The following is a 15949-nucleotide window of genomic DNA, read 5'->3' on the forward strand; positions in this document are numbered from 1 at the left end:
AAAGGAATATTCTTCTTGACTAGCTAAAGTAACATGGATAAGTCCAACCATTCTCTTAGAAATATACCTATAAGTGTACATGTATAAGTGTACACATAGTTATAAGCTTATAAGTATATGTGTATATATCTATACCCATATAATATATGTAAAAATTATTTATTATATGCATACTTTCTATAGTGCCATCCAATCATTCAGTTATTGCAGTCTTTACTGACAATTCACATAATAACTTCCAGTAAAATTTAATATCATAATTAATTGTATAGTTTAATTAGTAAACAACAATAGAGAAAAGTCATTCTGCATTTTACCTCATATTTTGGATATACGGTTTCCTTCATGACAGATACTGGAACAGAGAATTTGGGTGACATTAGATTCCAAAACAACTTTGTAACTCCTGGATAAGCAGACACCTTTGAAAATAACATAAAAGGTTATTAGAAACTAATAAATAGCCCCTAGGATAAACAGTCAAGCTCCTATCAAAATTAGTTATAGTTCCTGAGAAAATGAGGTGATTGGTTCCACAGTCTGTAAAAATCTGGGAAAGAAAATTGATCACACACATAAGATTAGCAAAAATAAAGTCAGCATTTCAAGTGATGCCGAGGATGTGGGAAACTAGTAAAATCACACTAGAGGCAAACTGGTCATTTCTAGTAAAATAGAAAATGCACATGCCACACGATGTAACAATTTCACTTCTAGCTATATAGTCTAAGGAAATTCTTTCGCATATGTATGAGGAGATATGTACAAGGATGTTGATACAGCATATGAAATAGCAAAAAACATAGCCCAATCTAAATGTCAATTAATAAATAGATGAATAAAATGTAGTATATTCATTTAACTAAACACTGTGAAGACATTCCAGCACAAACATTATCAACCATAGATGGATCTTAGTAGCATACTATTTAACAGTAAAATAAGCATGATTTAGAAAGATACCTACAAAGTCATGTCATTTATATAAATGTTCCTAGAACACACAGAACTACAGGATTTATTCTTTAGGGTCACAAGCACACCTAATAAAGTAAAAAATCATGGAGTAGGAAAAAAACACAATTGTAACAGTAACTGTCGTTGGGTAAAAAAGGAAGAGAAATGGAATTAAGAAGTACAAGAGGATTTAATCTGTTCTTTAAATGTCTTTTAAAAAAACCTGAAACAACTATGACAAAATGTTAATTACAAATTCTTGATAACATGTAGTCATGTGTTCGTAAGTTTGGTTTCTGTATTTCTTTCTTTTAACTTTTTCCAAATAAAAGTTGAAAGTTTTTAAAAATTATTTGGGAGGTCAAGTGGAATCCCACAATGAAATGTGAAATATAATGAAACAATCTAATTCTATTATAAATATATGAAACAATCTCAATGAAAGGGGGAAGAAAAAAATTCCTGACCTTAGTAACTTTGGAAATGAGTAAAGTATATAACACTAAAGGCAAAAGAAACTGTACATAGTGCTACACTTTAGTTGATAAGGTTATTTTCCACAAGAATATGGGTAAATAATTCTGATATTTCTATACTTGAATTGAATAATTAGGTAAATGGATGGAGTGTGGTGGCAACCAGGTTTGTCACTAACTATTGGGAGTTTAAAGATAAGCAGAGGAGGAGGTTAGAATGATCCATGTGGTCGTGAATTAGAGGTGGAGACATCAGTATGAACTCATGAATAGCTTACGTTAGACAAAGATGGTTAAATATAAAATACCACATTATGTGCATTTATTATATTCATTATGTATATTAAAATATGTGTATTTATAGGAAGGAGTTAGCATACAGACACGTATTTGTGTGAGCTGAGAAGGCCTAGAAGCAACAGAGACCTGGTGGCAATAAGCACATCCAAAGGCCAGATCTTAGTTTCTAATTACATTCTCCAATTAAGGGAACTGAGGCTTCCTGTAGAAATGGCTGATTCTGTGGACTGGCACAGGAAATAAGCAAGATGAGCCTGGAACATCTGTACTGCCAGTAATTAAATGTTAAAAAAAATTCCACAGTAATAGGGTCTGTCAAAGGGATATAGGAGACAACTGAAGGAGCTCTCAAAGACCAAAGCTCAAACAGTCTTAGCAAAATAATAATAAATAGTATTAGAGTATAACTCGGGCTTCCCAGGTGGCTCAGCAGTAAAGCATTTGCCTGCAATGGAGGAGACTTAGGAGACACCGGTTCAGTCCTTGAATGGAGAAGATCCCGTGCAGAATGGCATGGTAACCCACTCCAGCATTCTTGCCTGGTGAATCCATGAGCAGAGGAGCCTGGTGGGCTACGATCCATAGGGTCGCAAAGGGTCAGACACGACCGAAGCGACCGAGCACAACTCAAAATATAAACATCTATGAGTCTTACGGATAAAAGCAAGTGATTGAATAAATAAATGGGAAGAAGAGGCATCCTGTCTGGGTGAATTCAAATTAGTTTTTATAGATAATCTGCCCTCAAGGAGATAGAGCATAGCTCTTCATTTCTTAAGTGTGGGCTATATATAGCAACTTCTTTCCAGACTACAGTATGGAAAGGGAGCAAAAAAGAAAAACTTCACAGTGAAGAAATCTGGCAGACACTGCCTCAGCCGGACAATTAAGGTCAACAGCAACATGGTAAGTCACATTGGTAATATGTACTCTGGATATGATATGATGAAAATGGCACCTTACCTCAGTGGTCTTTCTCCCAAAATCACATAACACACAATCAAATCAAAAAAACATCATGTAAGACTTTGCTGTTGGTCCAGTGGTTAACAATCACCTTGCAATGCACGGGATGCTGGTTGAGGAACCAAGATCCCACATGCCACAGAGCAACTAAGTCCGTACGATATCACTAAGACCAGAGGCAGCCAAATAAAATAATAGATATTTGGGGAACAGTCCACAAAATACCTGACAGTACTCCCCCAAACTGTCAAGGTCATCAAAACAAGGAAGTCCCAGAAACTATCACAGCTGAGAGAAGCCTAAGGAGACATGGCAACTACATGTAATGTTGTATCCACTTCTATCCTGGAATAGAAAATGGACATTACCTTAAACTAAGGAAATCCAAATGGAGCATGGACCTTAATTAATAATAAAGTATAAATATTGGTTCATTGGTTTTAACAAATGTATCATACTGCTGTCAGATGTACTGGTAGTTTTCTAGGGCTGCTGTAGCAAATTACCATTGGATGGCTTAAAAACAACAGAAATTAATTCTCTGAGTTCTGGAAACAAGAAGTCCAAGTTGAGAGGGCCATGCTCCCTCTGAATACAATAGAGAATTCCGCCTCTCCGCTTCCTAGCTTCTACTGGTTGCCAGTCACCCCTGGCATTCCTTGGCTTGCAGCGGCATTGCTCCAATTTGCTTCTATCAGCTCATGGCGTTCTTCCCTGTGTGTCTATGGGTTCACAGGGTTTTCTCCTCATATAAGGACAGTCATATTGAATTTAGATATGTAGAGCTTACCCTAATCTAAGATGATCTCATTCCAAGATTCTTAATTACATATGCAAAGACTCTATTTCCAAATAAGGTCACATTCACAGGTATTGTGGGTTAGGATCTGGATATATCTTTTGGGTGTGGAGAGGGAAATGGCAACCCACTCCAGTATTCTTACCTGGAGAATTCCATAGACAGAGAAGCCTGGTGGGCTACGGTCCATGGTGTCGCAGAGAGTCAGACACAACTGAGCGACTGAGCACATATCTTTTGGGGGGCCACAATTTACCCATCATTACTGTATTAATATAATAACAGGGGGAACAGAGTGTGGGAAATCTCCATACTGTCTTTGTAATCTTTCTGGAAGTCTAAAACTATTCTAAAAAATAGAGTCTACTATCAATAAAATAATAATAATAAAACAAACAATAAAAGAAAAATTTTTTAAATAGTTGGAAGTGAAAAAATTAATCAGGCATTCAAGACAAGATTTGAAGAATTGTGAGCTTTTTAAATTATAGATGTTTGAGTCCATGGTATTCCTGGTCATTATGTTTTCCTTAACTTTCACTAACTCTGAGTAATACTTAATTGGACCAAACATTTTCTCCAACAAGATTTGTGGCTTCCCTGGTAGCTCAGGTGGTAAAGAATTTGCCTGCAATACAGGAGACCACAGTTCAATCCCTGGGTCAGGAAAATCCCCTGGAGAAGAAAATGGTTACCCACTCCATTATTCTTGCCTGGAGAATTCCATGGACAGAGGAGACTGGCAGGCTACAGTCCGTGGGGTCACAAAGAGTTGGACACAACTGAACAACTAAGCACGCACACACCCATGAAACTTTACCGGACTTCCCTGGTGGCTCAGCAGTGAAGACTCTGCCTGCAATGCAGGAGACCCGGGTTCGCTCCCTGGGTCAGGAAGATCCCCTGGAGGAGGACATGGCAACCCACTCTAGTGCTCTTGCCTAGAGAACCCCATGGACAGAGGAGCTTGCTAGGCCGCAGTCCATAGGGTTGCACAGAGTCAGGCATGTCTGAAGCGACAAAGCAGGAGCAGCATGAAGCCTTAACCATCACCATTTCCTGGAGCATGGCTGTTACACAGGCTTTTAGAGTAATATCCAAAGACCCAAATACAGTAAATAAAGATTCATAATTATAAGCTGATACTGAGCCTTCAACACTTTTATTTCTCAACTAGATCACATTTCTTCTCTACCAACAGAGCATTTATCTAGAGAAAGGTAGTTTTTTTCAGATGCTATGGTCATTTGTCTACCATAGAAATTCAAAATTGTTTCCACCTCACTCATCCTGTTTTGGTGGACACACTGCATCCCTTTATGCTGTATAGACCTAGAGCCAGGAATTCCTTGATAAAAGATGAAAAAACTCTTCCAAAATCAGTTGAAAATTCTTCTTCCAAAGATCACCTAGAAATTAAGATTTCAGATATTCAAATGATATATCACATACAATGTGGTAAACCTTCCCTTATAGTAAGTAGACTTTCAGCAGCTTAAGCATCCAGAATAAAAGTATTCCCCTAGAAGAAAGTAATACACAAGCCTCTAAACAGGAAGAAAGAAAAATCTGTCACTAAACAGCACTATTTTGTTCTCAAGGAAAAGCACCCATACACTTTCAGGAGAGATTTGTCAAATTAAACTAGTAAAGAAACACTCATCACGGTATACTCATTTCCCCAACAATCCTCAGAACTTTCTAAGAAGAAATCAGGAAAACAGAAGCAGCAAGATTGGTGGCTGTTAGAACTTGACTGCACAGCAAACTGAATTACTAACTATAATTTAGTAATTATAGAGCAGGGCTTCCCTCGTAGCTCAGACGGTAAAGAATCTGCCTACAGTTTAGCAGACCAGGGTTTAGTCCCTGGGTTGGGAAGATCCCCTGCAGATAGGAATGGCAAACCACTCCAATATGCTAGCCTGGAGAATTCCATGGACAGAGGAGCCCGGTGGGCTACAGTCCATAGGGTGACAAAGAGTCAGACACAACTGAGTGACTAACATACATACACACATACACAACTATAAAGCAAGCTAGGTTAACTAGTTTAACAAACACCTGCACAGCCCCTAAGGTTACTATGTACTACAACCCAATGCAACAACCATGTTCATACTAAAGACCAAATGGTTTCAAATTTCAAATGCAACAAACATTTTTAGCTGTACAAATGATCGTTTAATACATTTTCTTTTTAATTAAGTTTAATTTTTTAGCACTGGTCCAACAACCATAATTTTTATTAAACTTTTAAGCTAATTATAGATTCAGATGCAGTTTTAAGAAATAATAAAGAGAGATTATCTTTTACCCAGTTTACCTCAAAGGTAACATCTTGCAAAACTGTGGTACAGAATCACAAACAAAATATTGACATTGATATAGTTAAGATATAGAACATTTTCATCACCATAAGTGATCCCATGTTGTCCTTTATAGACACACTCCACTCATTTCCACCCCTCCATCCTGAAACCCTGGAAAATCCTAATCTGTTCTGCATTTCTGTAATTTTGTCATTTCGTGAATGTTATATGAGAATATCATCCAGTGTGTAATGTTTTGGAATTGGTTTTTTCCAGCATAATACTCTGAAGATTTATCCTTATAGTTTATGTATTCATTCTGCAACATGCTTAATAGTATTGATAGTTGCATGTTTGATTTTTTAACTGTCAAACTATTTAAGGCATCTGAGAAGGGAGTTTTGTAGGCCTTTACTTTAATTATAGAGCTATTCAAATTATCTATTAATATTTCATATTGAGTGAGTTATGGTAGTTTGTGTTTTTTGAGGAACTGCTCTATTTTGTCTAAGTTGTCAAATTTATGTGTGTAGAGTTGTTTATACTGTTCATGGGGTTCTTGAGGCAAGAATACTGAAACTGCTTATATAAATTGCTTATATTAACAACTGGAGTTGCTTATAGTATTGCCTTACTATTCTTTTGATGTCTGTAGGGTCTGTAGTGATACCTATTTCATTTCTAATATTAGTAATTTGTGTCTTTTCTGTTTCATGTCAGTTTTGTAGAGATCAATTTTTTGTAAGAACTATTTTGTCTCAGTGATTTTTCTCTATTGTTTTCATGTTTTCAACTTCAGTGATTTCTGCTCTTCCTTATCCTTTCTCACTGCTTGCTTTGGGTTTACTTGGCTCTTCTTTTCTAGGTTCTTGTGGTGGGAGCTTAAATTATTGATTTAAGGCTTTTCTAATTGTAAGCATTTAGTGTTATAATTTTTCCTCCTGGCATTATCTATGTTCCACAAATTATGATATGTTGTATATTCATTTTAATTCAGTTTAGTTGGTTTTCAAAGTACTTTTTAAATCCCTTGAGATGTCCTCTTTAACCCATGAATTAATTATACCTATATTGTTTAGACTCCAACAGTGTGGAGATTTTTCTGTTATCTATGTTATTGATATCTAGTTTGATTTCCTTATGGATTTATCTTGGTCTAGTCAAGGCTATGGTTTTTCCAGTGGTCATGTATGGATGTGAGAGTTGGACGGTGAAGAAAGCTGAGTGCCACAGAATTGATGCTTTTGAACTGTGGTGTTGGAGAAGACTCTTGAGAGTCCCTTGGACTGCAAGGAGATCCAAGCAGTCCATCCTAAAGGAGATAAGTCCTGGGTGTTCATTGGAAGGACTGATGTTGAAGCTGAAACTCCAATACTTTGGCCACCTCGTGAGAAGAGTTGACTCATTGGAAAAGACCCTAATGCTGGGAAGGATTGGGGGCGGGAGGAGAAGGGGATGACAGAGGATGAGATGGTTGGATGGCATCACCGACTCGATGGACATGGATTTGGGTAGACTCCGAGAGTTGGTGATGGACAGAGAGGCCTGGCGTGGTGCAATTCATGGGGTCACAAAGAGTCGGACACGACTGAGCGAATCAACTGAACTGATCTTCTGCAGGAACTCAGAAAGAATAAGTATTCTGCTCTGATTTGGTGTAGTGTTCTGTACATTTCAATTAGATCCTGTTAGTTAATAGAGTCATTGATTTTTCTGTATCCCTGCTGATTTTCAACCATTTAGAGAGGGGTATTGAAGTCTCCAATTGTTATTGTGGAATTGCCTGTTTCTCCTTTCAGTTCACCAGCTTTTGCTTCACATATTTTACAATTCTGCTGTTTTGTGCACATGCTTTTTAAGACTACTATGTCATCCTGGTGGGTTGACATTTTGTCATAATGTAATCCCCTTCTCTGTCTCTAGCAACTGTCTTTGCTGAGAGGTCTATTTTATCTGATATTAACATAGTCACTCCTACTTCTCTTTGACTAATGTTTGTATGACTTATCTGTTTTATTCTTTTACTTACAGCCTTTCTAAGTCATTATATATGAAGTCAGTTACTTGCAGATAGTAAATAATTGGGTCATTTCTTTTAATCCAGTCTGCATTCCCTGTCGCTTAATTGGTGTATTTAGACCAATAATATATTTAAGTTAGGGATTTCATCTGTCATTTCATTTTGTGTTTTCTGCTTGTTCTCTCTGGTTTCTCTTGTTTCTCTGTTTTCTTTTCCCTGCTTTCCTTTTACATGGACATATTTTAGAATTCCACTTTTATTTATCTGTGGTGTTTATGAATATGTCTCTGTATAGATTTTTAGTTTTGCTCTAGGTGTTACATTATATAAACATAACTTATCAAAGTCTACTGATGTCTGCACTTTACCAGTTGAAGGGTGTGTAAACCTATCTTCTTTTATGTCTCCTTTCTCCATTTATAATACAATTGTCTTAAACATTTCCTCTCTATACATTTAATGGTATGGTAATTTTTGCTTCAACCAACAGACATAATTTAGAAAACTCAAAAGGAGGAGGAAAATTCTTTATTGCATTTACTCACATTTTTGCTTTATTTGTTTTTGTTCCTTCTAGATATTCCAAGACTTCATCTTTCATCATTTAAGAACATACTCCAGACTTTCTTTCAGGGTAAGTCTGTTGGGTGACAAATTCTCTTACTTTCCTTTCATCTGGAAATGCGGGGATTCCCCTTCATTCCTGAAGGATATCTTCTCTGGATATACAGGACTCAGGGCATACCATTCTTTCTTTCAGCATTTGAAAAATGTTCTGCCACTTACTTCTGGCCTCCATGGTTTCTGATGAGAAATCCACTATCACTCAAACTGTTTTTCTCCCGTAGGTAACATATGGTTTCTGTCTTGCTGCTTTCAAGATTTTTTTCTTTGTCATTAGTTTTCAGAAGTTTGACTATTAAGTGACTTGGTTTATATTTTTTGGACTTTTCCTGCTTGGAGTTTGCTCAGCTTCCTGAATATGCAGGTTTAAGTCTCACTAAAATGGGGAAGTTTTTAGTCATTATTTCTTCCTAAACATTTTCTGTCACTCCTCTTTTTTCTTCTCCTTCCAGGACTGTGATAACACAAATGTTAGATCTTTCACTTTAGTCCCACAATTAACAGACTCCTGAGGATCTGTTAATTTTTTTCTTTCTTCAGTCTATTTCCCTTGGTTGCTCAGACTGGATAAATTTTACTGTTTTATCTTCAACTTCATTTCCTATCTCCTCCCTTCAACTTTTGAGCCCATCGGCCAAGCATTTTACTTTGGTTATTATATTTTTTCAATTCTAAAATGTCTTCAGTTTCTTTACTAAGTATCTTCAATGTTTTTACTAAGACCTTCTATTTCCTCTCTAAATCCTATTTTTAAAAAATTTTTTCAAGTGTGTTCATAATTATCACTGAAGTATTTTTAGGATGATGGCTTTAAAATCATTGTCAGACAACTCTAACATTTCTGTCATCTAAATGATAGCATCTATTGATGACCTTCTTATATTCAGTTTGAGAATTTCCTTGTTCTTGGGATGGATTAGTAATCTTCAACTGAAATTCGGATATTTTGCTATGAGATTCTGGATCTTTTTAAACCTTCTGTTTCAGCTGACACTCTGCTGGGCGTCCTCTGACACCACCACAGTGGGGAAGGAGAGAGGTGGCTCATCACTACCAGGTGTGGGTGCAAGTCCAGGATCCCCAGGTGGTCTCCACGAACACCGTGGAGGGAAACCTCATGACCGCTCTCCCAAAACGCAAGTCCCAGCCCCACACGGCCTTCTTCAACACCACCCCGTCAGAGGTGTGATGGTGCCTTCTTCTACTCTGTGGCACAGTGGTAAAGAATCCGTCTGCCAGTGCAGGAGACACAAGAGATGCTGGTTCAGTTTCTGGGTTGGGAAGATCCCCTGGAGAAGGGAATGGCAACCCATTCCAGTATTCTTGCCTGGAGAATCCCAAGCACAGAGGAGACTGGCAGGCTAGTCTCTGGGATCCCAGAGAGTCAGACACAACTGAGCACACACATTACATATTTTGGCAAGGGTAAAAGTCTAGTTTTCCTACAAGGCCTTTGCTGGTAAGAAGTGAAGGAAGGACCAGGGCCACCATTTTTTCTGTGATGTTTGGATGGGGTAGAGCAGTTATTGTTTAAAAATTGTGTCGTGCTAGGCTGCCTCTTTCCTGGTTCTTTGACTAGAGAGAGTAGGCTTTGTTTGGACTTTTTTGTGTCTTTACCTAACTTTCTTTCCAGGTTACCAGGTTTTTTTGACTTGAAATTATAAAAAGGATTTATCAAAGGATATACGAGACAAAAAAGGAAACTCAAGGAACTAACTTGCCACTGTGTCATTTCTTGGATCCCAAAGCTCCTAGTTAGAGTCTCAGTCTCTCCACCTTTCAGATCTGTCCTGTTTGTAACACTCAGGTTTTCACTTGTACTTAGCAGGAAGAATAGGAAAAAGAAGTTCCACTGCATCATTCACAGAAGTGGAAGTCTCACAACTAAGTTTCAAGAAACTACCTCTTGTATGTGTGTTAAGTTGCTTCAGTCATGTCTGACTCTTTGCGACCCTATGCACTGTAGCCCGCTAGGCTCCTCTGTCCATAGGATTCTCCAGGCAAGAATACTGGAGTGGGCTGCCATTTCCTCCTCCAGGGGATCTTCCCAACCTAGAACTCAAACCCACGTCTCTCATGTCTCCTGCATTGGCAGGCAGGTTCTTTATCAACTGTGCCACCTAGGAAGCATATTATCGAACAAGAATATCCATAATTATGTTTAAAGGCTATTAAAATAATCTCTCCTTTTCCAACTACATATCTGCATGAAGCCAGAATTTTCCTCATATAGTTCAGTCAAAACAACTTATGGCAAAATTGAATGCAGAAGCAAGCATAAGAATCCAGCAGTCATTTACTAAACCAAGCATTAGAGATTTGCAAAAAATACAACTCCATTTTTACACTACTTCTTTGTTTTAAAAAGTATAACTGTTTTTCATAAAAAATATAGCATATTAACATCTATGATTTTAGTACTGTTTTTTTTTATTTAGAAAATAAACATTTTAGCATTTTCCCAGTTTTAACTTCCAACATTGCAAATGTCAATAGATACAAGCCACATAAATAATTATTGAAGTCCTCAATAATTTTTAAGAATGTAAAAAAGGGTCCTGAAACCAAAAAGTTTGAGAGTCTATGAGATAGAGAAAACTAATATTAAAGGAAGCTCTTACTTCTTCTCCTAAGAGTTGTAACTGTGGTTTGTGAGCACTCTGGCCAGTTCCTGGTGTCAGCTCAGGTAGTATCCCTGGTCTTGTTGGAAGGAAAGAAACATATTCTTGATTGACATCCATAACAGGAGCTCCGTGCAGTATTCTACAGTGTGAAAAAAATTTTTTAAGTCATTGATAAAGCAACAGGTATTTACTCTCATTTTATATCTCTATGAAATAAACACATTGACATTTGATATCTACACTAAATGAGACTTTCCTGGTGGCTCAGCTGGTAAAGAATCCACCAGCCAATGCAGAAGACACAAGAGATGTAGGTTCGATTCCTAGGTCAGGAAAATACCCTGGAGAAGGGAATGGCTGCTCACTCCAGTATTTTTGCCTGGAGAATTCCATGAACAGAGGAGCCTGGCAGGCTACAGTCTTTGAGGTCACAATGAGTCGGACACAACTATGCGAAATAGATATTGTGCAGAAGTCAGATAATTCAAAATGGGGAGTAATTCAAAAATAATTTATGTTTGCTTCTGAATGTATTTTAGTATTAAACTTTTGGTGGTTTTTTTTTTTTAATAATATAGTAATAATAAATTCACTCTGTGAAAGTCTCATTACAAGAGAGGTAAAAAGTTCTCTACCTTCTAATTCCTAACCTTCTCCCCACTCCAAGATCATGGGAAATGGTTTCACTTCTTAGACCAAAGCAAAGCATCAGCCTAAGCAGAACTGCCTGCTCACATTAAGGTTTCTCTTTCTTGATTCATATCTTGCCAGGATGAAAAGAAAACTGTTACGGCATAAGGTCTTTACTTCTGGGCTACCAAATATATACAGGGCTTCCTTAGTGACTCAGAATGTCTTCCTTGTAGCTCAAAAGGTAAAGAATCTGCCTGCCAATGCAGGAAATGTGGGCTCAGTCCTTGGGTTGGGAAGATCCCCTGGAGAAATAAATGGCAACTCAGTCCAGTAACCTTGCCTGGAGAATCCTATGGACAGAGGAGCCTGGTAGACTACAGTCCAAGGGGTCGCAAAAGAGTCAGGCACGACTTAGCGACTTAACAACAACTAACTATATATACATAAAAAGAATATACATAGGAGGTTTAAAACTTATCAACAAAAGCCTGAATTAAACCAAGAGATGAGGTAAATCAAAATCTGAAGGCAAAATGTGTCATTAATGACTGACTTACAGATGGCTTGAAATAACATTAATTTTTGTATTGCAACACTTACTGTACAAAATATATAAAATGAGTATGAGGTGGAGCTACACTGACTATAGCCACATTTCAATGTCACTCGAAAGTAGAGCCAGCGTCCCCTCTAGCGTTCTGCTATACCATTATATGAGCAGACAATCACTTTAGAGCCAGCAAATGTGAAAACAAAGCACTCGTATACCAAACTGACTGCACTCAACAATGTGCTGAAACCCTCAGATTCTACCATATCAAACCAGCTCTTAAAAATCAGGCCCACCCAAAGCTAGGCTGGAAAAGACAGGGCTTTGCCAAAATAGGTTCATGGGAAAAAAAGCTTCCTATCTCACCCAGTTAAATATCTGAATTCAAAGAGAAGGTAAAGCTCAACTCCCAGCACAGTGGCTTATAGCACACAGTCATTCGACATCGAATCCAATATGCCTTCCCAAACTCCTGAGGATGGAGAGGTGATGACTCTCCCGCAGCCAGTGTCTGAGATGTGTCCTAGGATCTACTAACCAGATGCACTCACATACAATCCAGAAGAAGGCTCTGATGTTCCTGCTGGCAAGCAGTCGTGCCAACACTGAGTTCTTCTGTAGCAGCCTTCTGGTTACATCTTTTGTGGGTAGACTTGTTTGCCATTGAATGTTTCAAACAGACATGGCATGTCTCCAGAGTCACAAGCTGTGGCAGGAGAGGCCACAGGATCTCTGAGTCTCAGCTAAAGTGGTATGCTGCCAAGGCTGGCCTCCAGCTTTCCCACCTTCCTGACTCTACCAGAAGGAGCAGCAGGCATGGAAGCCAGTTAAACATGCTATATGAGTTATCTCTGGAAAGTCCAGCCTGCCTAGAGCCCACTCTTCCAATCTTTCCATTGATTTTACAAGCATCATATTCCCATTACCAGATTCCTTTATGCTTAAAATAGCTAAAAATGTTTCTGTTTTCTGCAACTGGCTCCTGACTGATATATCCAGCAAAAACAAAAGAGCGGGATATTGCATTGTCTAGAATAATGAGCTAAGAGAGTACGTACATGAAGATCAGGGAGGAGAGGAGTGACTTAAGAAGCTACCGTGAGGCACTGCTATATTTTATCTGGCCCTAAGTCAAAGCTTTTGAGTGTGTGGACCACAACAAACTCTGGAAAATTTTTAAAGAGATGGGAATACCAGACCACCTGACCTGCCTCCTGAGAAATCTGTATGCAGGTCAGGAAGCAACAGTTAGAACTGGACATGGAACAACAGAGTGGTTCCAAATAGGGAAAGGAGTACATCAAGGCTGTATATTGTCACCCTGCTTATTTAACTTATATGCAGAGTACATCATGAGAAGCGCTGGGCTGGAGGAAGCACAAGCTGGAATCAAGATTGCCGGGAGAAATATCAATAACCTCAGATATGCAGATGACACCACCCTTATGGCAGAAAGTGAAGAAGAACTAAAGAGCCTCTTGATGAAAGTGAAAGAGGAGAGTGAAAAAGTTGGCTTAAAACTTAACATTTAGAAAACTCAGATCATGGCATCTGGTTCCATCCGTTCAGTTCAGTTCAGTCGCTCAGTCGTGTCCGACTCTTTGCGACCCCATGAATTGCAGCACGCCAGGCCTCCCTGTCCATCACCAACTCCCAGAGTTTACCCAAACTCATGTCCATCGAGTCAGTGATGCCATCCAACCATCTCATCCTTTGTCGTCCCCTTCTCCTCCTGCCCCCAATCCCTCCCAGCATTAGGGTCTTTTCCAATGAGTCAACTCTTCGCATGAGGTGGCCAAAGTATTGGAGTTTCAGCTTCAACATCCGTCCTTCCAATGAACACCCATCACTTCATGGCAAATAGATGGGGAAACAGTGCAAACAGTGACAGACTTTATTTTGGGGGGCTCCAAAATCACTGTAGATGGTGACCGCAGCCATGAAATTAAAAGACGCTTGCTCCTTGGAAGAAAAGTTATGACCAACCTAGACAGCATATTAAAAAGCAGAGATATTACTTTGCCTACAGCGGTCCATCTAGTCAAAGCTACGGTTTTCCCAGTAGTCATGTATGGATGTGAGAGTTGGACTATAAAGCTGAGCACCAAAGAATTGATGTTTTTGAACTGTAGTGTTGGAGAAGGCTCTTAAGAGTCCCTTGGACTCCAAGGGGATCCAACCAGTCCATTCTAAAGGAAATCAGTCCTGAATATTCATTGGAAGGACAGATGCTGAAGCTGAAACTCTAATACTTTGGCCACCTGATGTGAAGAACTGGCTCATTTGACAAGACCTTGATGCTAGGAAAGATTGAAGGCGGGAGGAGAAGGGGATGACAGAGGATGAGATGGTTGGATGGCATCACTGACTTGATGGACATGAGTTTGAATAAACTCTGGGAGTTGGCGATGGACAGGGAGGCCTGGTGTGCTGTAGTCTATGGGTTCGCAGAGTCGGACACGACTGAGCGACTAAACTGAACTGAACTGAACTGAAGCCAAAAACAAAGTGGTCAGGATCATTTACATATTACTGTCTTTCCGTATCTCAAATGTGCATCAAAAAAAAAAACAGAAATTCTGGTTGGTTGGAAGGAGAGTGAAAGGGGTCACTGGCCATTTTAGAGTGCATAGCTCTGGTAGATAGGAACTGGGGATCTTAGCGGAAAGGCTACCCAAGATAAGCAACTATTCATGCCTGACAAAGATGAATCATTTGCTTTGAAATTTTTGTCTGAATATTCCCTGCTTCCTTCTTAATATCCAGAGAAAAGAACCAATCCTTTTGAGAGAGCTTCCCTTTGGAGATCACCACTATCTCAGTGGTTCGGACTGAAAATCTCTTCATCTCCAACCTCTCCCTCATCCCAGCAGTAATCACCAGTCCTAACTCTTCTCCCTCCAGGGTCTCTCCATCCTGTTGCATTCTTCTCTCAGCTGAGTCCTGTGATAACATCTTTGCTGTCCCTCACTTCCAAACTTTCCCTCCTCTAATCCATGCTACAGACAGGTACCAGAGTTATCGTCAATTATCCCCTTCCAAACACTTTAATGACTACACACACACAAGCTCCCGAGCCTGGTGGTCAGGGTCCTCCACACCTGGGCACCACCTACTTTACCAATTCTACTTCCCTCCCCAATACCTAGCCCAATCTTTCACTGCGCAAAAGATGCTCTGGATTACTCCAGGTGTTGCAAGAGAGACAGGGAAACTGAACTACAATAACTACAATACAATGTGGCTATGAAAACATTGAAAATAAGACTCAGATCTCAACTACTCCCTGGGGCCTTTACAAATGTCCCTCTGCCCAGCAAAAACTCATCTTTGCCTCCCTAGTTTCCTGGTGCATTTGATTTGCAATTTCATTCAATACTGCATCTTGTTCTGTGTATTTTTCATAGCAGATTACAGGCTAGTTGGGGTGGGGGAAGACTGATTCTTATTCATTTTCTGTCTCCCATGAATATAGCAGATACTGAATATGTATTGTTTAACATTGTGCTTGAAAAATCCCACAGCCAAAGCCAGTCCAGACCCTGTCCTGAGAATCATGGGTTGGCATGATGCACTGCACTGATTCTCAAGGTGTATTCCCTAACCAGCATCATTAGCACCACATAGGAACTTGTTAGAAATTAAAATTCTTGAGCCCCATCAAAAGGTCTGGGGAGAAGCCTAGCCT

General features: G+C 39.1%; 1 protein-coding gene across 3 annotated transcripts in view; it reads right to left on the reverse strand.

Moving 5' to 3' along the window:
* TTC6 (tetratricopeptide repeat domain 6) overlaps window positions 1–15949 on the reverse strand; it is a 184973-nt gene that overhangs the window by 83307 nt on the left and 85717 nt on the right. For all 3 annotated transcript variants that reach the window (XM_081547829.1, XM_081547831.1, XM_081547830.1), the window contains 2 exons: window positions 11076–11217; window positions 318–422 (listed from right to left, as the gene is read on the reverse strand). In XM_081547829.1, the coding sequence (XP_081403955.1) occupies window positions 318–422; window positions 11076–11217 (247 nt within the window). The remainder of the gene's footprint in view (window positions 1–317; window positions 423–11075; window positions 11218–15949) is intronic.

Source organism: Giraffa tippelskirchi, chromosome 12 (assembly GCF_054371585.1).
Source record: "Giraffa tippelskirchi isolate mGirTip1 chromosome 12, T2T-mGirTip1v1.2.pri, whole genome shotgun sequence".
Taxonomy (NCBI): domain Eukaryota; kingdom Metazoa; phylum Chordata; class Mammalia; order Artiodactyla; family Giraffidae; genus Giraffa; species Giraffa tippelskirchi.